This window comes from Schistocerca cancellata, chromosome 5, assembly GCF_023864275.1.
Source record: "Schistocerca cancellata isolate TAMUIC-IGC-003103 chromosome 5, iqSchCanc2.1, whole genome shotgun sequence".
In the NCBI taxonomy this organism is placed as follows: Eukaryota; Metazoa; Arthropoda; class Insecta; order Orthoptera; family Acrididae; genus Schistocerca; species Schistocerca cancellata.
In genome coordinates, this window is record NC_064630.1 from 155934120 (window position 1) to 155958131 (window position 24012).

At 40.4% G+C, this 24012-nt stretch overlaps 1 protein-coding gene across 1 annotated transcript in view; it reads left to right on the plus strand.

The window, feature by feature from the left end:
• Positions 1 to 24012, plus strand: part of LOC126188956 (papilin) — a 260366-nt gene that overhangs the window by 198494 nt on the left and 37860 nt on the right. Inside the window, exons 31-33 of the mRNA XM_049930714.1 lie at positions 6445 to 6572; positions 13237 to 13387; positions 22506 to 23075. Coding sequence (XP_049786671.1) covers positions 6445 to 6572; positions 13237 to 13387; positions 22506 to 23075 — 849 coding nt within the window. The remainder of the gene's footprint in view (positions 1 to 6444; positions 6573 to 13236; positions 13388 to 22505; positions 23076 to 24012) is intronic.

Below are 24012 nucleotides of genomic sequence, written 5' to 3' on the forward strand. Positions count from 1 at the left end.
ACTATTTTATGGGATGCTCTTTTTAATGTGTATGGGGATTCAACAAAGCTCAACAATAATTTTCTAGACAGTGAAATTTTCTAATTGGAATGATTGATAAATTAACAGGCTACCTCAGTAAAAGTACTCATTTTTGAAAACAGAAAAACCACTGGGTTTTGGAAACAACTGAAACATTCTGGAAAATGAAAATTTTGAATACAAATAAGTTTTGAAATATAAAGTTTTCAGAAAAAAATAAAACATTTGCTTGAAAAAGGGGAATGAGGGCTTTCAATCATGTCAATCTAGAAACAAACAAGTTTTATCATGGTGGAATTTTGATGAGTGCATGATTTACAGGTATAGTAAATTATGAATATTTCTTTAAATAAAATGTTTCCATATGAACTATTTACTATTGTCATCAGCAAATGGTAAATTATGCCTTGAATAATGAAATTCAGAGAAATACTGCATGGATGTGACTATGGTATGTTCACTACTAATGAAAAGAGATCAGAAAAGAAAACAAAAAATTAGTATTGGTGTCAGGAGTGGTAGAAGAAAAAGTAGGCTAATCCATCCTTACTCTGTTACATCTTTTCTTGTCCTTGATATTATGCATTTTATACCATCTGTACTTCTGCCATCATCAGTTATTTTGCTACCAAAGTATCATAACTACTCTCCTACTTGTAGAGGGTCTTTTCATAATCTAAATCCATCAGTGTCGGTTGCTTACAAAGCTGAAAATCAGCTAGTGGTGGTATAAAATTCTCAAATTTGTGCTTATTGTTTTTTCCACTCAGCATAGCAATTCTACAAATGATAAGTCTAGAGAAGCTTGTAAAATCAATTAAAAGTAGATAAAACTGATCTTGGCCCAACTACAAAAAAAAAATTGTGGCAAAAAGCTCTACTTATCTTGAAAACTGGAGCCCCTAGTAATACATACTATATAAATATATAGAAATCAAGGATTAAGGGTAACACCTCACAGATAGTAGAGGTATTGAATTGTTGAATGTGAGATTTAGTTGTCAATTTTTTGTGCTGCTGTGGAAATTGCTATAGTTTAAAAACGGTGACTTGGTGAAGACAAGTATCCCACAGGGAATGTGTGGTTGTGACTGTGGTTTGAATTCATGGCACTCAACAATGAGGCTGTCAGAGCCAGTGTAAATTCCTTTTAGAAGAAGGTAGTCAAGAACATGTAAAATCTTCGAGTCACCATGTCAAAACAACAGATTTTGTTCAAAGTGACAAGTCAATAAATTTATAAGTGTCTAAAACTGTTACTCAGTTATATAGGATTGGCTGACCACTAATATAAATATGAGAAGGAGTTAGCAAGTGTATTAATGTAAAAAAAATTGGGGTGAATGACTGCAGTGTATGCATGTTCACATGTGTGTGCATGCACACACACACATGCACACAACTAAAATCTTAACTGATCAAAGAACATTCCATGAACAGTAAAAAATTAAAATTAAAATATGGCCCTCACAATTATGCCTAAATGTCATGGTAACAGCTTGTAATCAGATGGCTCCCAGACTGTTAACTATGAGTAGCTCGTGATAGGCCTCCTTTGCCACTTAATCAGCTATTTAATTTATCTCATTTCCAACATAGCCTGGTACTAAGTAAATGCAACTACTGTCCCTTGCTGATATATTGTGTCCTGAATTCTTTGGACAGTTTTACTTGATGAGTACATGTGCCGAATAAACAGTATGGCACTTAAGGAACTGGAGCAGGTGAAGAACTTTTTACCTTAATTTTGTCTCTTCTGGTGCAGTGTCTACAGGATTGTGTGGCATTCAGCGTAAAATGTACTCTACTCATTCAGGAAAGGATCCCTGAAGATACAGTCAAGGAAAATGACTGCACAGCCTAGGTTATCCCCCTGTGTAGATATGTCTGTGTATGTAGCTTTAAAATATTTGTTCTAATTTAAAATCTCATAAAATTTGAAATTAAAAGTTTAATTTATAGTAAGGGACTTATTGTATTCCATTAAATTTAAAAATTCCTGGGTCCTTCCAATAATGAGGGAGGAGACCTACTACAACCCTGAGAAAGAACCCATATGCCTGCTGTCTGTAATTTGGCAGAAGGTGGTTTGCTCTGATCCCAAGTGGTACAGTGGCTTTTGGGTGTTTGCAAAAGTACTTAATATGCAGATGAGCAACTGATGACGATGCAGGTGGCTTCTGTATGGTGTGATACTTTTAGCTGTGTTGTATCATGTGAAGCCACTGCTGAACAGATAATGGTGGCACTCCCACCTCAGCACAGAGACTGGGAATTGGTCTTGTTCTGATAGCCCTAGTAGCCAAACTAATTGTTTTATAATGGATTACATCTAGCATCTTCATATATAATGACTGTGCAGTTCCATACATGGTGAAGCCATAACTAGGACAGGAACAAATGTGCCTTTTATAAAATTGCGGCAGTCTTGTCCTAACTGCAGCAACTCCCTTGTCGCAGTGGTTACCGTGAGATCACCAAAGTTAAGTGCTGTCGGGCGTGGCCGGCACTTGGATGGGTGACCATCTAGGCCGCCATGCACTGTTGCCATTTTTCGGGGTGCACTCAACCTCATGATGCCAATTGAGGAGCTACTTGACCGAATAGTAGCGGCTTTGGTCAAGAATACCATCATAACGACCGGGAGATCGGTGTGCTGACCCCACACCCCTCCTATCCGCATCCTCCACGGAGGATGACACGGCGGTCAGATGGTCCCGGTAGGCCACTCGTGGCCGGAAGACGGAGTGCTCTTTTTTTGTCCTAGCTGCCGTTCTGGCATTGTAAAATGGCATGTGTTTTTGTTAATGTACCTTTGAGATCTTTTATGAGGAAATGAAGTATCTCATCAAATTTGAGACCCAGGAAACTCAATGAATTCTTAAGGGGAGCGCTATATGAACACAAGTGGAAATTTTGAAAAATTTGTAATTTTTCTAAATACCGTAGCTCAAAAAATAAGAGTTGTAAGTCCATTTAATGTTTACTTCTTTTAACAGATCTTTTGGAAACATTCTAATGTATGAACCATAGCTTTTACTCTCATACTTTTTTCTGAATTAGATTTTGTGTTGCAAGTGAAATAAAACATGTCAATTAAGTATGTATAGCATAGGTACACATATCTCAAAGTTAAAACAAAAGTAGTAGCTTGATGCCATCCTTGAAGACCTCTCACACTATGTCCTTCTCCCACTTCAGAACCTCTTTCTGCACCTGCTCATCAGCTGCTTCAATCTGCTTGTGAAATTTGGTGCTGGCACATACTCTGCTCCTCTTGAATGCCACAAAGGGGCTACCTAGCTAGTCATACCTCTCTATGGATAAGCCATTAACTTTGTCACAAGTTCTCAGCCGACTCTGTGGAGAGGTTTGGAATATAATGCAGGACATTGGCATAAAGCTTGGTGATCAGAAACCTATTTCCCCACCTCTCCTCACCTTGCAAGCCAGATACTTATGGTCAAATTTTTTTCTACGCCAGAATTTGTACCAATTACCCCGAAGAACAGAGGGGTGTCTGTTGAGAGGCCAGACAAACACGTGGTTGCTGAAGAGGGGCACCAGCTTTTTCAGTAGTTGCAGGGGCAACAGTCTGGATGATTGACTGATCTGGCCTTGTAACACTAACCAAAACGGCCTTGCTGTGCTGGTACTGCAAACGGCTGAAAGCAAGGGGAAACTACAGCCGTAATTTTTCCCGAGGGCATGCAGCTTTACTGTATGGTTAAATGATGATGCCGTCCTCTTGGGTAAAATATTCCGGAGGTAAAATAGTCCCCCATTTGGATCTCCGGGTGGGGACTACTCAAGAGGACGTCATTATCAGGAGAAAGAAAACTGGCGTTCTACGGATCGGAGTGTGGAATGTCAGATCCCTTAATAGGACAGGTAGGTTAGAAAATTTAAAAAGGGAAATGGATAGGTTAAAGTTAGATATAGTGGGAATTAGTGAAGTTCGGTGGCAGGAGGAACAAGACTTCTGGTCAAATGAATACAGGGTTACAAATACAAAATCAAATAAGGGTAATGCAGGAGTAGGTTTAATAATGAATAAAAAAAATAGGAGTGCGGGTAAGCTACTACAAACAGCATAGTGAACGCATTATTGTGGCCAACATAGACACGAAGCCCATGCCTACTACAGTAGTACAAGTTTATATGTCAACTAGCTCTGCAGATGATGAAGAAATTGATGAAATGTACGATGAGATAAAAGAAATTATTCATTTAGTGAAGGGAGACGAAAATTTAATAGTCATGGGTGACTAGATTTGGGAGTAGGAAAAGGGAGAGAAGGAAACATAGTAGGTGAATATGGATTGGGGGTAAGAAATGAAAGAGGAAGCCGTCTGGTAGAATTTTGCACAGAGCATAACTTAATCATGATTCAAGAATCATGAAAAAAGGCTGTATACATGGAAGAATCCTGGAGATACTAGCAGGTATCAGATAGATTGTATAATGGTAAGACAGAGATTTAGGGACCAGGTTTTAAATTGGAAGACATTTCCAGGGGCAGATTTGGACTCTGACCTCAATCTACTGGTTATGACCTATAGATTAAAACTTAAGAAACTGCAAAAAGGTGGGAATTTAAGGAGATGGGACCTGGATAAACTGAATAAACCAGAGGTTGTACAGAGTTTCAGGGAGAGCATAAGGGAACAATTGACAGCAATGGGCGGAAGAAATACAGTAGAAGAAGAATGGATAGCTTTGAGGAATGAAGTAGTGAAGGCAGCAGACGATCGAGTAGCTAAAAAGACGAGGGCTAGTAGAAATCCTTGGGTAACAGGAGAAATATTGAATTTAATTGATGAAAGGAGAAAACATAAAAATGCAGTAAATGAAGCAGGCAAAAAGGAATACAAACGTCTCAAAAATGAGATCGACAGGAAGTGCAAAATGGCTAAGCAGGGATGGCTAGAGGACAAATGTAAGGATGTAGAGGCTTATCTCACTAGGGGTAAGATAGATACTGCCTACAGGAAAATTAAATAGACCTTTGGAGAAAAGAGAACCACTTGTATGAATATCAAGAGCTCAGATGGAAACCCAGTTCTAAGCAAAGAAGGGAAAGCAGAAAGGTGGAAGGAGTATATAGAGGGTCTATACAAGGGCGGTGTACTTCAGGACAATATTATGGAAATGGAAGAGGATGTAGATGAAGATAAAATGGGAGATACAATACTGCGTGAAGAGTTTGATAGAGCATTGAAAGACCTGAGTCGAAACTAGGCCCCGGGAGTAGACAACATTCCATTAGAACTACTGACGGTGTTGGGAGAGCCAGTCCAGACAAAACTCTACCATCTGGTGAGCAAGATGTATGAGACAGGCGAAATACCCTCAGACTTCAAGAAGAATATAATAATTCCAATCCCAAAGAAAGCAGGTGTTGACAGGTGTGAAAATTACCGAACTATCAGTTTAATAAGTCACAGCTGCAAAATACTAACGTGAATTCTTTACAGAAGAATGGAAAAACTGGTAGAAGCCGACCTCAGGGAAGATCAGTTTGGATTCTGTAGAAATCTTGGAACACGTGAGGCAATACTGACCTTACGAGTTACCTTAGAAGAAAGATTAAGGAAAGGCAAACCTACGCTTCTAGCATTTGTAGACTTAGAGAAAGCTTTTGACATTGTTCACTGGAAAACTCTTTCAAATTCTAAAGGTGGTAGGGGTAAAATTCAGGGAGCGAAAGGCTATTTACAATTTGTACAGAAACCAGATAGCAGTTATAAGAGTCAAGGGGCATGAAAGGGTAGGAAAAGTCTTGTAGAATGTAGCCTGGTAGCTTTCAGAGTTAAAGGATAACTCCAAAATCTAGCAAATTTTATTTCTTTTGTGTGTACCTGTAGGCAACTCAGTGCTTCTGCTTTTTGGCGAGTGGTCTCCTGTAATCATAAAGTATAGAAAACCTAAAAGAAAGGTGCTGAAAGGAACAATAAGTACTTCTAATATTGGGTTAGAAGAGATCCAAACTGCCGGAAATATTCAAGTGTAATGTTTCACCAGGACTTCCTGCTTATGATCAAGTAAAGGAAAGAAATATAGGAAATGAAACTGTTGTGGAATTATCTAGGAAACTCATTTTGGACCCTTCTTAAATGTAGATGCAACAGGTTAGGACAAAAGGTAAGTCCTCAATGAAATACTGACGGCATACAAAGTTTAATACTGCCTGAATAGCCTTGTTTCTACACATACTTTTCAATTCTTGGACCTTGATTTGAAAATAGTATTCATTTCACATTTTTCTAATGCCTACATCTGCTACACTCTGCAAATTAGTAAGTTATGATTACTATTATTATTATTATTTAAACCACCATCTCCATTATACTTATAAATGACTGGAATCAAATTATTACCATGTTACTAATTTTTTGAATATTGAATTTGTTTTACTTTTAGATGAACCACCTAGTATTGATCTCACTGATAGTGACGTTCAAGCTGAAGAGGGATCATATGCGACACTAAAATGTATTGCTCAAGGTCGTCCAACACCACGTATTGTCTGGAGGAAAGGCACTTCTACAGTATGTATTCTGAGTGCATAAGGAATTTTTTTTATGTATTTAAATCACCACTGTTTCAAGTTATCTACACTTATTGTACATGCTCTCAGTAAAACATAAACAGCTGCTGTGAAAAGTAGATGTTATCAGATGCAAGTGATGTACTCACTTTCTGGATCTCAATTTATTATTCATATTTATTCATCAGCTACTGAGCATGTTCATGATATAGGTTTTCTTAACTACACTTATGCAGGTATACAGTGCACTTCACACCTCTCTCTCTCTCTCTCTCTCTCTCTCTCTCTCTCTCTCTCTCTAAACAATGGACCAGTCAGATTTCATATGAGTCAAAGCAGTGTAGAATGATCACATTTGTGTTTCCCTGATTGATAGGCCATCTCTTAAGTGATATGGCCAGATATTTAGTCTTGTATCTTGCAACATCTTTTGTTCCTGCAAGAAAGACAAAAATATAATTTCTCTGTAATAATGAAATTTTTTCATTGCTTCCAGTCATAGAACAAAATTTGACACTTGGTTTGACTGCACTCAAATATTTTATGGAACTTCTACCATGAAGTAATGTTACAAGTTTTCACCTTGGCTGTCAGTATGTAAATTAATATTACGTACACTTGTTGCTGGAATTTACAGTTCTTTGGCTTATTTTTATACTGTTAAGAGGTTTAGTTTGTATTGTTTATTGCAACTGTTTTTCCCTAATACTACAGTAGATATTGATAACTGAAAAATGTTCCCAGCCATTCTCAATTTTTTTATTTTGTGTACACACTACACAGCACTTTTCCTTTTCACATGCTTTGCAATAACTATTCACTGCACAATCACCGTCCTCAACTGAAAATAATTCAAATGGACTGTCACGCACAAAATAGACTGTGTTCACACAGTTTATCACTTCTTGTACTTGTTCACAACGTTAGTTCATTTATCCGCAGAGTTCTTATTTTCTTGCACAGGTTTCAAAATATTTTGCTGCAGCATTAGCTTACAGTTTCGTTATTAAAATTTGATTATATCCATTTGTTGCATGCTGATTATGAACTGCTGACTTGTTACTTGCTTCTTCAGTTTTGTAATTTATCTTTACATTTTAGACAGGCTTTCTTTTTAATACTGATATTAACACTTGTTTTTGCAGAGAAACATAGTATACTTTTACATTCACTGCCATGTTGAATTAATTTTTATTAATTGCAGGGTAAAGAAAACTGCAAGATGCCAACATCTTTATTACTGGAGATATCACAAAATTCACTACAGATTTAGTTATAGGCACAGCCAATAAAGCTATGATCATCTTAAAGTCACAATGCTAGTCTCCTTTTCCTCTTAGAAACAATAAAGCCCTGCAGCTAATAGCTGAAGAGTGACACAAATCACCATCTGATCAACTTGTACTTAGGAGAAGAACTTTAGTCAATAAGAGTAAAATTGTGATTTGGCAGAAATCCAGCCACAAATTTGTCTCATATGTTCCAAATAAGTAAGTAAAGGAAATTGGGCACTATGGTGTTTTTTATTTTAAAAAAGCTTTTGTAAGTTGTAAAATTGAATGTTTCTCTTTGGCAGAATCTGAAAGAGGCTCAGTGTGGGTTCCATTTGACTGGCTGGTCAATTGTACAATATCCAAATTTTTGGGGCATTCAGATGACAGAAGGTCAAGCACTAACTGAAAAGGAATACATTCCTATTTTGTGAGGCACACTAAGATGGAACTTAAAAGCTGGTCATTAATCAAGCTAGTGATATGAAGGAAATTATTAGAGTTTCAGTTCTCTGTGAGAAAACAGTCACCAGAGTGCATCAGTGTTGTTCATGTTTAGTGCTTTTACCAGACTTGGTGGGGTATATAATGAGGCTGAACAGCATTGGATGTTAAGTGGTCACTGTGAAGGACACAGAGATGCTGTGTACTCTTGTGGAGATTATAAGCACCTGACAGAATTTGGAAGGCACCTAATTATTGGACTCCATTAGGCTGGCTGGTCAAATTGCGTAGTATCCAGATTTGTGGGGCACTCAGATGTGACAGCGGTCTCATGTTTGACTGTGTGGGAATGTGATTCCAGGCATAGTTGTCGTGTTTCCAGTCAACCATATCTAATCACCACAATGGATGATCACCGTACTGTGCACCAGGCACCCTGTAACCCCTTCATATCTGTACCTGGCATCTGAGGACAAGTATAGACTCCCTGCAATATTTTGTGTCATCCTGCATCATTTATTGAAAAGTAACTACACTGAGCAAGGTGGCACAGTGTTTAGCACACTGGACTCCCATTCGGAAGGACGATGATTCAAACTTGCATCCAGCCATTCATATTTAGGCTTTCTGTGGTTTCCCTAAATCACTCCAAGCAAATGCATCACTCCAAGCAAATGCTGGGATAGTTCCTTTGAAAGCTACAGCTAATTTCATTCCCCATCCTTGACACAATCCAGGTTTGTGCTTTGTCTCTATTAACTCAATGTTAATGGGATGTTAAACCTTATCTTCCTTCCTTCTTTTGAGAATACCTGCAGGCAGGATAGGGTGTTTTGCCCCATACATAGAATGCCATGAACACCACAACATGAATGGCTGAGTTTGGGGTGGTGCTGTGGACGGATAGCATGGACTGCTGATAAATGGTGTCATGTTGCGTTTAGCAATGAATTGTGGCTATGCACTACCTCTGATTACCCTCATTGGTGAATATGGCACTGACCTGAGGAGAGGTGTCATTCTTCTAGTGTTTTGGAGAGCCACAATGGTATTATTCCTGGTGTCATGGTATAGGTAGCCAGTAGATATGACTTTATTTCATGACTGTTAATGATTTAGGGAGCGCTGATGGCACAAAATACATCATGGATATCCCATGTCCTCTTATTACTTCTCATGCAATATCATTAATGTGCCTTATTTTAACAGGATAATGCATGTCCACACATGGTTAATGTCTGTGAACTGTTTGCATGATGTTGAGGTACTCTTGTGGCCAGTGAGATAACCAAACCTGTCTACAATTTTACTCTTATTTTGTAATCACTGAAATAATAACAAGCACCCTCTCAGCCTGTGCAGTTTCATTCATATATAATTTCTGTTATCGCAAAACATTATTTCAACTGTAATGTAAATTTTTGACATGTCACCTGTACCCAGACCATGTGGATTATAAATGTATGTCATGAGACAAATAAGCCACAACTTACAAAAACACACACACACAGTTCGGTGTTGCACTGCATGAGAATGTGAGGGCAGGCATACTATTTGTCAGGGTTACAATTGAGCATGTCTGACCACCATAAGGGAGGCTCACCATATTATACACCAAACACATTGTAACCCCTTCACATTTGCACCTGCCATCCAAGAACATGTAATGGACTCCATGCAAGATTCTGTATCATCCTGCATCATTGCTCAGAGACTAGCAACATCCAGGATAGGGAATTACCACCCCACATCAAGGCTGCCATTGACGTCACAACACAAACAATTGCATTTGGAGTGGAACTGTGATCGAGAAACGTGGAATGCTGATGAAAGACATCATATTGTGTTCTGCTAAGAATGGTGATTTTGCACAACTGTGGATGACAATTGTTGGTGACTGTGGCTACCTGGTTGGAAGTCCCATGCTTCCAGTGTTTTGGATAGGCACAGTGATGTTACTCCTGGAATCATGGTGTGGAGAGCCATCAAGTATGACTTCAGGCTATGACTGTTGGTGATTCAGGGATTCAGGGAAACCTGACAGAACAATGGTATATGATGGACAACCTGCATTCTCGTGTTTTACATCTCATGTGACAGTATCATGGTGCCATTTTTTTGAAACGACAATACCACTCCACCTGTGAATTGTCTGCGTGATGTTGAGCTACTCCCGTGACCAGCATGATCGTCAGACCTGTCGCCAATGGAACATGTGTGGGACCAACTCAGATGTCATTTCCATCCTGGTGTCAGTATACACATCCAAAACTGAATACGTCAATGTGGACCAGCTTGCTGCAGAAGAGGATCAAGTTTTATGACACCCTTCCCAATCAAATCAGTTCATCCATCCATGACAGCGGTCGTGCAGTGTTTTACTGATAAGAGGCTCATACTGCCAAGTTCTTTGTAAATTTGACTTTTATTTCTTCTCACTGAAATAATATCACAATCTCTGAAGTTCCATTTCATTTTCTCCTCCAATTCTTCACATTTTTTTCAGGCAGTGTGAATTGTGAACTGTTATACTTTCACAGTGCTATGAAACACAGACAAATAAAGTGCTGAAGTTATCATCAAATGGAGTGTTAATGTGTAGCATGCAATAACATCAGCAAAAGTGCTTTTGGGGAATGTAAATCCGGTGAAATCTCCCTGATGGAATGCTGAGCTTTGTAGTTCCCTAAAACACTGACCATATGAACTTCACCAGTTCTCTCTATTTTGAAGGAAAACAACTCTGTGATATTAAGACACTGTGCAAGAAGTTAAATGCCCTTGGATGCAGAGCTGAACATCATACAACATGTGCTCATCTGATTTTAGCTGCACAGCATATTCAGATGAACATATTCATAAATTCTACCTCCATTGAAGATAATAACTTTGTTTTAAATTATACACAGTGGACTTCGGATTAGTAGCCAGACTTGAATGTCCATGTACATGAGAGAGTGAACTTGCACTGCAGAAAAAATGATAGTTCAAAAATGAATAAAGTCTCAATGTTATAGGTGTTTCTACACACATCAAAAAAAGTTTTGCATCACCTTGGTTCTGAGAGTTCCGGAATCTGTACAGAAAATTGCAACAATAGAGATCAACATAAACATCATTTCCGCCCTTTTTATTGCCCATGAAAACCACAAATTGCATGTTCTACCACGATACAGCGAGACCTTTAGAGGTGGTGGCCCAGATTGCTGTAGTACACACCAGTACCTCTAATACCCAGTAGCATGCCCTCTTTCATTGATGCATGCCTGTATTTTATTTGACATAGCATACTATTCATAAGTTCATCAAGGCACTGTTGGTCCAGATTGTCCCACTCCTCAATGGCGATTTGGCATAGATCCCTCAGAGTGGTTCGTGGGTCATGTTGTCCATAAACAGCCCTTCTCAATCTATCCCAGGCATGTTAAATAGGGTACATGTCTGGAGAACTTGCTGGCCACTCTAGTTGAGCGATATTGTTATCCTGAAGGAAGTCATTCACAAGATGTGCATGATGGGGGCGCAAATTGTCATCCATGAAGATGAATGCCTCACCAATATGCTGCTGATATGGTTGCACTATTGGTCAGAGGGTGGCAGTCATGTATCGTACAGCCTTTATGGTGCCTTCCATGACCACTAGTGGCATATGTCGGCCCTACATAATGCCACCCCAAAACAACAGGGAACCTCCAGTTTGCTGCACTTGCTGGACAGTGTGTCTAAGGTGTTCAGCCTGACCGGGTTGCCTCCAAACATGTCTCTGATGATTGTCTGGTTGAAGGCATATGTGACACTTATTGGAGAAGAGAATGTGATGACAATCCTGAGTGGTCCATTCGGCATGTTGTTGGGTCCATCATACCTTGCTGCATAGGGTCGTGGTTGCAAAGATGGACCTCACCATGGAGGTCGGCAGTGAAGTTGTGCATAATGCAGCCTATTGCGCACAGTTTGAGTCTTAACAAGGCATCCTGTAGCTGCACAAAAAGCATTATTCAACATGGTGGTGTTGCTGTCAGGGTTCCTCTGAGCCATAATCCATAGGCAGCAGTCATCTACTGCAGTAGTAGCCCTTAGGCGGACTGAGCAAGGCATGTTGTCGACAGTTCCTATCTCTCTGTATCTCCTCCATGTCCTAACAACATTGCTTTGGTTCACTCTGCGACGCCTGGACACTTCCCTTGTTGGGAGCCCTTCCTGGCACAAAGTAACAATGCGGACGTGATCGAGCCATGGTATTGACCATCTAGGCATGGCTGAACTACAGACAACAAAAGCCATGTACCTCCTTCCTGGTGGAATGACTGCAGCTGATCGGCTGTCAGATCCTCTCCATCAAATAAGCGCTGCTCATGCATGGTTGTTTATACCTTTGGGCGAGTTTAGTGACATCTCTGAATAGTCAAAGGGACTGTGTCTGTGATACATTATCCACAGTCAACGTCTATCTTCAGGAGATCTGGGAACAGGGTTGATGCAAAACTTTTTTTGATGTGTTTATATGGCAGCCATAGTTGAGCTGCTGCCTTTCCTTAATTTTGTTTATTGTTTCCACACTGTAATATCTGGTATTGCAATAGTGACCACAGCAGAACTTATTTTAAAAAAGTCTGCATTGCTGTCCTTTGTACAAAGCAAAGTCCTTTATACAGTTGGAAAAAATTGTTTGAAATTGTTCACAAACAGCTCCTCCATGTGTCCAGTCATGTCACTAATGTGTTTGGCTGCAAGAAGTATTTTCTGAAGATGGTACAGTACAGTGGGACACAGTCTCTTAAAGAAACACTGTACGTAATACACTACTGCATCTGCAGCTGTCCGATCAGCACAGAAATTATGTTCACCAGAATATGTGCTGAACTGCATAATATTTTAATTAGATATCTAATATTAAACATTCATTAAAAAACTGCACCTGATAATTTTCTGAATATGATCTTATTTCAGATTGATGGATCGAGTGGGCGATACAGACTGTTGTTGGATGGATCTTTGCAGATTATAGGTCTGTATCGTTCTGATGCAGGTGTCTACATCTGCACTGCTGACAATGGCATAGGCCAACCAGCTCAGAAGGAAACTCATCTAAAAGTGACAGGTACAGTAAGAAGCAGTGTAATAAGATTTAAACTCCAAATTCCCTCCCTTCTTTTTTAAGAAGAACTGGACATATGCATGTCAAACTTATTTTATATACAAAGATCAAATGGAACATGTAAACTAAAGATCATTCTCTACAATCCTGTGTTATAACATATGTTTCTACTATAGTTCACATGTTGCCAAGAAGAAGAAAACTTTGTGACATTTTTGGTCTGAGAGATCACATTCCATAATTTTAATTCCACAATCTGTGCACTGCAGGTGCTGAGTGAGGTCATCAGAAGTTTTTTTTCCAGAATTATCTCAATAGCATCCTCATTATAAAACATAATATAATCTGATGTTTCTGTTTTCTGATGAGTATTGAAATTTACGGATACTTTTCTCATAACACTCTTTCTTTTAGCTGTTTTATTTACAATATTGATACTGCTTAATGCATGTTTGTATATTGTGGTAGACTGTTAACATTTAAAGTCTGAGACTATAATGTAAGTTATGAATAACACAGAAGAAAGTTCCTCTTCTGTATATAGTGGATGAATTTAAAAAATATTCTTTAGTACAAGAATATTCTGGTTGCTGGTCTTCTATGTGGAGCATGTTTCATAACAATATTTTGCATGTTTTAAGTAATTGAAGCAACTGGGTTACAGGTAATGGGATTCATCTTTTTCTTCTGTCAGTTGTGTCTGAATTTCTGGAGTTGACAGATATGGTTTGCTTACTTGAATATGATTTTGCTGTATCAGTATTTGTGTGCTAAAATCCTTTAGTATCAATTCACACAACACAGCCCTCCATCTCTTTGCTATTCCACTCTGTTTTTACATATAACTATTGCTCCCCCCAAAGGTTTTTTCACTGATAGACGAATGACTGTTACATCTTTTTTGTGCTTTTTTATGATTGCAACTCTAATTAACAATAAATTAAAGAGTCACTGTTTCCATTGAACACTCCTGCCCTTTCAACTCCATTTGCTTCAGAATACAAAATCAAAAAACAAAGATGATGAGACTTACCAAACAAAAGCGCTGGCAGGTCGATAAATACACAAACAAACACAAACATACACACAAAATTCTAGCTTTCGCAACCAACGGCTGCTTCGTCAGGAAAGAGGGAAGGAGAGGGAAAGACGAAAGGATGTGGGTTTTAAGGGAGAGGGTAAGGAGTCATTCCAATCCTGGGAGCGGAAAGACTTACCTTAGGGGGAAAAAAGGACGGGTATACACTCGCGCACACACACACATATCCATCCACACATATACAGACACAAGCAGACATATTAAAAGGCAAAGAGTTTGGGCAGAGATGTCAGTCAAGGCGGAAGTGCAGAGGCAAAGATGTTGTTGAATGACAGGTGAGGTATGAGTGGCAGCAACTTGAAATTAGCGGAGATTGAGGCCTGGTGGATAACAGGAAGAGAGGGTATATTGAAGGGCAAGTTCCCATCTCCGGAGTTCGGATAGGTTGGTGTTAGTGGGAAGTATCCAGATAACCCGGACGGTGTAACACTGCCAAGATGTGCTGGCTGTGCACCAGGGCATGTTTAGCCACAGGGTGATCCCCATTACCAACAAACACTGTCTGCCTGTGTCCATTCATGTGAATGGACAGTTTGTTGCTGGTCATTCCCACATAGAATGCGTCACAGTGTAGGCAGGTCAGTTGGTAAATCACGTGGGTGCTTTCACACATGGCTCTGCCTTTAATCGTGTACACCTTCCGGGTTACAGGACTGGAGTAAGTGGTGGTGGGAGGGTGCATGGGACCGGTTTTACACCAGGGGCAGTTACAAGGGTAGGAGCCAGAGGGTAGGGAAGATGGTTTGGGGATTTCACAGGGATGAACTAAGAGGTTACGATGGTTAGGTGGACAGCGGAAAGACACTCTTGGTGGAGTGGGGAGGATTTCATGAAGGATGGATCTCAATTCAGGGCAGGATTTGAGGAAGTCGTATCCCTGCTGGAGAGCCACATTCAGAGTCTGATCCAGTCCCGGAAAGTATCCTGTCACAAGTGGGGGACTTTTGTGGTTCTTCTGTGGGAGGTCCTGGGTTTGAGGGGGTGAGGAAGTGGCTCTGGTTATTTGCTTCTGTACCAGGTCGGGATGGTAGTTGTGGGATGCGACAGCTGTTATCAGGTTGTTGGTGTAATGGTTCAGGGATTCTGGACTGGAGCAGATTCGTTTGCCACGAAGACCTAGGCTGTAGGGGAGGGACCGTTTGATGTGGAATGGGTGACAGCTATCATAATGAAGGTACTGTTGCTTGTTGATGGGTTTGATGTGGACGGACGTGTGAAGCTGGCCATTGGACAGATGGAGGTCAACATCAAGGAAAGTGGCATGGGATTTGGAGTAGGACCAGGTGGATCTGATGGAACCAAAGGAGTTGAGGTTGGAGAGGAAATTCTGAAGTTCTTCTTCACTGTGAGTCCAGACCATGAAGATGTCATCAATAAATCTGTACCAAACTTTGGGTTGGCAGGCCTGGGTAACCAAGAAGGCTTCCTCTAAGCGACCCATGAATAGGTTGGCATACGAGGGGGCATCCTGGTACCCATGGCTGTTCTCTTTAATTGTTGGTATGTCTGGCCTTCAAAAGTGAAGAAGTTGTGGGTCAGGATGAAGCTGGCTAAGGTAATGAGGAAAGAGGTTTTAGGTGGGGTGGCAGGTGGTCGGTGTGAAAGGAAGTGCTCCATCGCATCCATAGGATCCTTAATAAAAGTCCTCAATCTTTCCTCTTCCACATCCACACCGGCTGTTCAGAGCATCCTCCTACAGGCCAACCACAAATTAGAACAGCATGCCACCCTCCACCTCAAAAAACTATCCAATCTCCTGGTTTCCCACCTCCAGAAAGGCAACTCACTCACCCTTCACAACCTTTCCAGCAAACCTCAACCTCCTCTCATTGCACACAAACCCAGTCTCTCCCATCTACTCAATCTCCCACTTCTAGCTTCACTCCCTCCAAAACCTCAAAATTCCAATCAACACAATCTGGAACCACAACACCCTAATTCAGTAGATAACCTTTCCTCCAAACCTCTCTCCCAATACGAAACCTCAGTCCTATCCAAAGGCCTCACCTTCAGCCCCACTCCCAGATTCAACCAAACAGCCCTCGTCAAAGATTTACTGTCCTACACTCGTACTCTCTGCTGGAAATATCACTTTGCCACGAAGAAAAATGATCCTAATCCTACTCCTAATGATCCAACTTCCCAAGACACTATCCAAATTGAACCCTGCCTGGAACAGTTCCGTCCTCCGTCACAGCGGGACCCACCTCCTCTTCCTCAAAATCACCCTCTCCAAACCTTCCAGGATTTTCTGACTTCCAGCCTTGCCTCTCAATCCTTCTTAAAAAACCTTAATCCTACTCCCAACATCACCACTGCTGAAGCCCAGGCTATCCGTGATCTAAAGGCTGACCGATCCATCATCATTCTTCCGGCGGACGAGGGTTCCACGACCGTGGTACTTGATCGTCGGGAGTATGTGGCTGAGGGACTGCGTCAGCTTTCAGACAACACCACATACAAAGTTTTCCAAGGTAATCCCATTCCTGATGTCCAGGATGAGCTTGAAGGAATCCTCAGAACCTTAGGCCCCCTACAAAACCTTTCACCTTACTCCATCAACCTCCTGACCCCACCAACACCCCGAACGCCTACCTTCTACCTTCTTCCTAAAATTCACAAACCCAATCATCCCGGCCGCCCCATTGTAGCTGGTTGCCAAGCCCCCACAGAACGTAGATCAACACCTTCAACCCCTTACATGCAGTCTCCCATCCTTCATCAAAGACACCAACCACTTTCTCGAACGCCTGGAATCCTTACCCAATCTGTTACCCCCGGAAACCATCCTTGTAACCATTGATGCCACTTCCTTATACACAAATATTCCGCAAGTCCAGGGCCTCACTGCGATGGAGCACTTCCTTTCATGCCGACCACCTGCCACCCTACCTAAAACCTCTTTCCTCATTACCTTAGCCAGCTTCATCCTGACCCACAACTTCTCCACTTTTGAAGGTCAGACATACCAACAATTAAAGGGAATAGCCATGGGTACCAGGATGGCCCCCTCGTATGCCAACCTATTCATGGGTCGCTTAGAGGAAGCTTTCTTGGTTACCCAGGCCTGCCAACCCAAAGTGTGGTACAGATTTATTGATGACATCTTCATGGTCTGGACTCACAGTGAAGAAGAACTCCAGAATTTCCTCTCCAACCTCAACTCCTTTGGTTCCATCAGATTCACCTGGTCCTACTCCAAATCCCATGCCACTTTCCTTGATGTTGACCTCCATCTGTCCAATGGCCAGCTTCACACGTCCGTCCACATCAAACCCACCAACAAGCAACAGTACCTCCATTATGATAGCTGCCACCCATTCCACATCAAACGATCCCTTCCCTACAACCTAGGTCTTTGTGGCAAACGAATCTGCTCCAGTCCAGAATCCCTGAACCATTACACCAACAACCTGATAACAGCTGTCGCATCCCACAACTACCCTCCCAACCTGGTACAGAAGCAAATAACCAGAGCCACTTCCTCACCCCCTCAAACCCAGGACCTCCCACAGAAGAACCACAAAAGTCCCCCACTTGTGACAGGATACTTTCCGGGACTGGATCAGACTCTGAATGTGGCTCTCCAGCAGGGATACGACTTCCTCAAATCCTGCCCTGAAATGAGATCCATCCTTCATGAAATCCTCCCCACTCCACCAAGAGTGTCTTTCCGCCTTCCACCTAACCTTCGTAACCTCTTAGTTCATCCCTATGAGATCCCCAAACCACCTTCCCTACCCTCTGGCTCCTACCCTTGTAACCGCCCCTAGTGTAAAACCTGTCCCATGCACCCTCCCACCACCACTTACTCCAGTCCTGTAACCCGGAAGATGTACACGATCAAAGTCAGAGCCACGTGTGAAAGCACTCACGTGATTTACCAACTGACCTGCCTACACTGTGACGCATTCTGCGTGGGAATGACCAGCAACAAACTGTCCATTCGCATGAATGGACACAGGCAGACAGAATGGACTATCAGACCAATTGTGTGATTGGATTGAGGAGTTCCTAGATAACAGGACACAGCATGTCATTCTCAATGGAGAGAAGTCCTCCGAAGTAAGAGTGATTTCAGGTGTGCCGCAGGGGAGTGTCATAGGACCGTTGCTATTCACAATATACATAAATGACCTGGTGGATGACATCGGAAGTTCACTGAGGCTTTTTGCAGATGATGCTGTGGTGTATCGAGAGGTTGTAACAATGGAAAATTGTACTGAAATGCAGGAGGATCTGCAACGAATTGACGCATGGTGCAGGGAATGGCAATTGAATCTCAATGTAGACAAGTGTAATGTGCTGCGAATACACAGAAAGATAGATCCTTTATCATTTAGCTACAAAATAGCAGGTGAGCAACTGGAAGCAGTTAATACCATAAATTATCTGGGAGTACGCATTAGGAGTGATTTAAAATGGAATGATCATATAATGTTGAGCGTCGGTAAAGCAGATGCCAGACTGAGATTCATTGGAAGAATCGTAAGGAAATGCAATCCGAAAACAAAGGAAGTAGGTTATAGTACGCTTGTTCGCCCACTGCTTGAATACTGCTCAGCAGTGTGGGATCCGTACCAGATAGGGTTGATAGAAGATATAGAGAAGATCCAACGGAGAGCAGCGCACTTCGTTACAGGATCATTCAGTAATCGCGAAAGCGTTACGGAGATGATAGATAAACTCCAGTGGAAGACTCTGCAGGAGAGACGCTCAGCAGCTCGGTACGGGCTTTTGTCAAAGTTTCGAGAACATACCTTCACCGAAGAGTCAAGCAGTATATTGCTCCCTCCTACGTATATCTCGCGAAGAGACCATGAGGATAAAATCAGAGAGATTAGAGCCCACACAGAGGCATACCGACAATCCTTCTTTCCACGAACAATACGAGACTGGAATAGAAGGGAGAACCGATAGAGGTACTCAAGGTACCCTCCGCCACACACCGTCAGGTGGTTTGCGGATTATGGATGTAGATGTAGATGTAGATGTTTTGGTAAAGAGGATCACCCTGTGGCTAAACATGCCCTGGTGCACGGCCAGCACATCTTGGCACAGTGTTACACCGTCCGGGTTATCTGGATACTTCCCACTAACACCAACCTATCCGAACTCCGGAGATGGGAACTTGCCCTTCAATATATCCTCTCTTCCCATTATCCACCAGGCCTCAATCTCCGCTAATTTCAAGTTGCCGCCACTCATACCTCACCTGTCATTCAACAACATCTTTGCCTCTGCACTTCCGCCTCAACTGACATCTCTGCCCAAACTCTTTGCCTTTTAGTATGTCTGCTTGTGTCTGTATATGTGTGGATGGATATGTGTGTGTGTGCGCGAGTGTATACCTGTCCTTTTTTCCCCCTAAGGTAAGTCTTTCCGCTCCCAGAATTGGAATGACTCCTTACCCTCTCCCTTAAAACCCACATCCTTTCGTCTTTCCCTCTCCTTCCCTCTTTCCTGATGAAGCAGCCGTTGGTTGCGAAAGCTAGAACTTTGTGTGTATGTTTGTGTTTGTTTTTGTGTCTATCGACCTGCCAGCGCTTTTGTTTGGTAAGTCTCATCATCTTTGTTTTTAGATATATTTTTCCTAGGTGGAATGTTTCCCTCTAGAATACATAATCAAATAGATAAACAAATGTGTATTTAATTTATTTCCAAATTAACTGCATCTAGTAAATTTTAATCCATATGAGAATTTTACCTTTGCACTGACACCTTTGATGGTTGCATTATATTTAAATTATTTCTCTCCCCAACTCTATCATGTGTCATTTTCCAAATTTTTCCTGGCTCTGCATTTCAGTTTTTCTTTTAAAGCAGATTAGGTGCCAGTATTTAGCTTTGTCTCATTGTTGTTTTGAAACATGGAAGTTAAAGATTAACTATACAGACACTACGCACCACACTAATCAAGACTGAAACAAGGAGTGTGAAGAAAACAAGAAAAGTTTGTCCTGATATTATTTCATCTTATAACAGTGTCTGTATGCATTATAGCTGTCCTCATCCTTTCATTTTCAACAGTTTGTCTTCAGATACTTTAGAGCTATCACAGTTTCAGTGGTACCAGCTCTGTAACAATGCTAGCATACACTAAGTGTTGGCATTTCATCTTTCATAGTAAACATGGAAACATCCTTTTTTAATTTGTATTTCTCAATATCTGAAATAATGAACTGCCATTTTTATACTTGTGGCAGTTCTCTTATCTTTTGACAAAATACTCAGTTATTCATCTTGACGCTGAACCTCACTGCCGGGTTCCCTCTCAGGTCTGTGATATGTGCTCCGGCCAACAATCGTTGTTTCAGCTCATTCATTTTCTTCCAATAATGGCGGCCATTACCCGCCCTTAAGATACAACACCGTTCCACTGTTCTTCACCCCATTCACTAACTTTTGTGTCATGTTGTGTTTGTTTACAAATAAATTTGTTCTTGGATAGGTTCCACCTTCAACAAACACAATTTTTTCTTCTTTTCACTCAGTTTCACTGAAGTTACAGTATCATCAATGGGCTTTTTATTTTATTTCTGTTAAATAATAGGAAAATTGCTCATTACTATCTGTACTTATAGAATATCAGTTTTTAAGAAAAGCCTTCAGTAACCTGAAAACAGACAAAAATTTTTATATCTGGTTTGTTAACATATGCTGTGGTTTCTGTGTTTTGCTTTGTAGCTGGTTTTCCTTCACAGTTTGTTATCTGTAACCATAGAGAACTTCAAAGTTGAACATTCTGAGTCAAATTTTCTTTGTTAAAAAAAGAAGAATGTGTGTGTGTGTGTGTGTGTGTGTGTGTGTGTGTGTGTGTGTGTGTGTTCTCTATTTCCAACAAAGGCCTTGTTGGCCAAAAGCTCACTTTCTGACAATCCTTTTGTTGTGATTATCTGCAACTGAGCATTTCTGCTTTAGGGTGAGTACAACTATCCCTTTCATAATATTGTTACATTCTGTCCTGGATTTTCCATTGTTTGATTTTTCCTGTTATTTGATAGAAAGGAAATAAAAAAACTGATGCTTTAACTTCAGTGAAACCTATTTGGGTGAAATGAAGAGAAAATTGTGTTTGCTCAAGGTGGAATCCATCCAAGGACAAAAACATTCTATTACAGTTGTACATTTTGTGTTGTTGTCATGGCAGTGTAATACGCTCGGATAAAGATGACTTTTCTTATGGAAAGCTTATGCCATAGGTACTCATGTCTTCTACATTTTGATACTGTTTTGTAATTGATGACATTATTCATTATACTGTAAAAAATTAATTTCAAATTGGTCTTAGGAAATGTAAGATTTTCTGTATAACAAAACTTGAAGGGGAGTGCTATAATATTATTTGCTACTTATAACAAAATTGTCCATACTTAAAGTGTCAATTTCAGTGCCTCTCTTATTTCAGAAAACAGTAAAATGTTAACTAACATTATACTGTGGCTTTATAGTACTCTTTAAGATGATATTATAACATGATCAATAACAAAATTTGATTTGTTGCAGGGCATGGAGAAGTTACGGTTTCTTTTCTTCTAACTGATATTTCTTCCTTCACATTTTTCTGGTACTATAATAACTATTCTCATATTAAAGCATGTTTTTACATTTTATTAATGGAAGTGCCATTGTGTACATGTGAGGTGGAACTATTGATCTCAATTTTGCTATGATTAAGAGTCCACATGATCCGAAAGGAACATGTAAAATTAATTCACTGACATTATAATACTACTTTGCCTTTATAAAGAAAAAATCTTGAAAATCTTAATTCTCATGCCACTCTTGCTTAATGGCAACAGCTTAACTAGCTGTTCATAATTTTATAACCAAAGTATAAAAAATTTGCTGCTTAAATTGCTTCTCCAACAAATACCTTTACCTAAAAAAAGATGCAAGACTTTTTCTCATTTGGTACTAAAGTCAGATAAGAACTTTCTCACATTTACACAAGTGCACTATTTATAAGACTAACTGGAATGTTGCTAAGCATGAGATTTTTCAACTAACACTGTATTGTAGATCCTCATCCACGGCCAGCTGAGATAATTGGTGAAGACAGTACATACGTAGTGGTGACATTGGGAGCTCCTACTTCTCTCCACTGTTATGCTGTTGGCTGGCCCAGGCCTTCTGTAACCTGGTGGCGTGGTGAACGCTTGCTGCCTCTCAGTTCAGAGCAGTATGAGCAACGGCGTGACTACTCCTTGTTTATCAGATCTGTTGCCTTGAGACAACTAGGGCCTTACACATGTCAGGCTTACAATGGCCAAGGAAAAGCAACGTCATGGACTGTCACTGTACAAGCTATTGGTCCTGTTTACAGTAATAACCCTATTGACAGAGATTACTTCCAGTACCTTGTATCTGCACCTAGAAGGGCACCCGAAAGGAATAAGACAGCAAGTTCCCAAACTAGACCTTCATATCCATACCGACCTGTTCGTCCACCTTACAGACCAAGACCTGCAACAACTCAGACAATACCTGTTATGACAATGACTACAACCACCACTACTACCACTCCTCAACCAGTTGAAGAACGAGAAGATGAAAATGTCCTGGTACCGGAGCAGCCTAGGGTATTTGTAGGTGAGAATGTGATTTTATTTATTTATTAAAATTGTCTTCTATTACATTTTTTGTGAGCTAATATTCCAGAGATTTCACCAACAAAATATTATTACCTCATGTCATGTAAGTCAGTTATTCTCATGATGAAGAAATTAACTCTGTTTAGTTTATTATTTGGACTATTTGGAAAGTACCTCTATTTTTATGTAGTATGAGAAAAGTAGTGTGGAAGTAGGGACTGGCGAACATATTTGTCACTACAGTGACTCATGCAGTTGGTAGATATGCTTAGATCTGTGAAAGTGTGAAAGCCACAATGTTTCTGGTTTGCCAGCTGTAGTCCTCCAAAATGAACATTACAATCCAAAATCTCTCCATATATGAAATCTGTTATGTAATAGTTTTAAATGGCAATAAATCTCAAAGCTGTTTTGCTTGAGATCATGACTAAGTAATTAGGGTATCACAAGTTCTGTGTTTATCAGTTTTCAAAACTCCTTTCTGTGAACTAAAAAGTGCAATATATGACTACTTCTCTGGACTTTCTTTTTTGTCACAAGATGGAGAGAGAAAACGCCTACTGCACTGAATCATGTCCCAAGATAACACAGATTTTCCATTCTAATGTGAAGACAAAACCATTGACAGTGTCTCAGTGGCGTGAGGGCACACTGACACACTCAACCGACAAACAAACAAACAAAAAATTAAAAAATCTGTGTGTGCAGTTTGGGTTGACATCATAGATTTTTCTTGAAAATGTTAGGATGAAATCATAGCAAATGTTTCATATTAATATGTAATTTACTCATAATTATCAGTTTATTTAATACAGTGGTTACACAGAGTACTGTAATTGTTACACAATAGATAAATCACATGCTTGGACTGTTACTGGCTGCTGTATGCATGACGGGCCATCTATGTAATCACTTTGTATCTTTTTTATTTCATT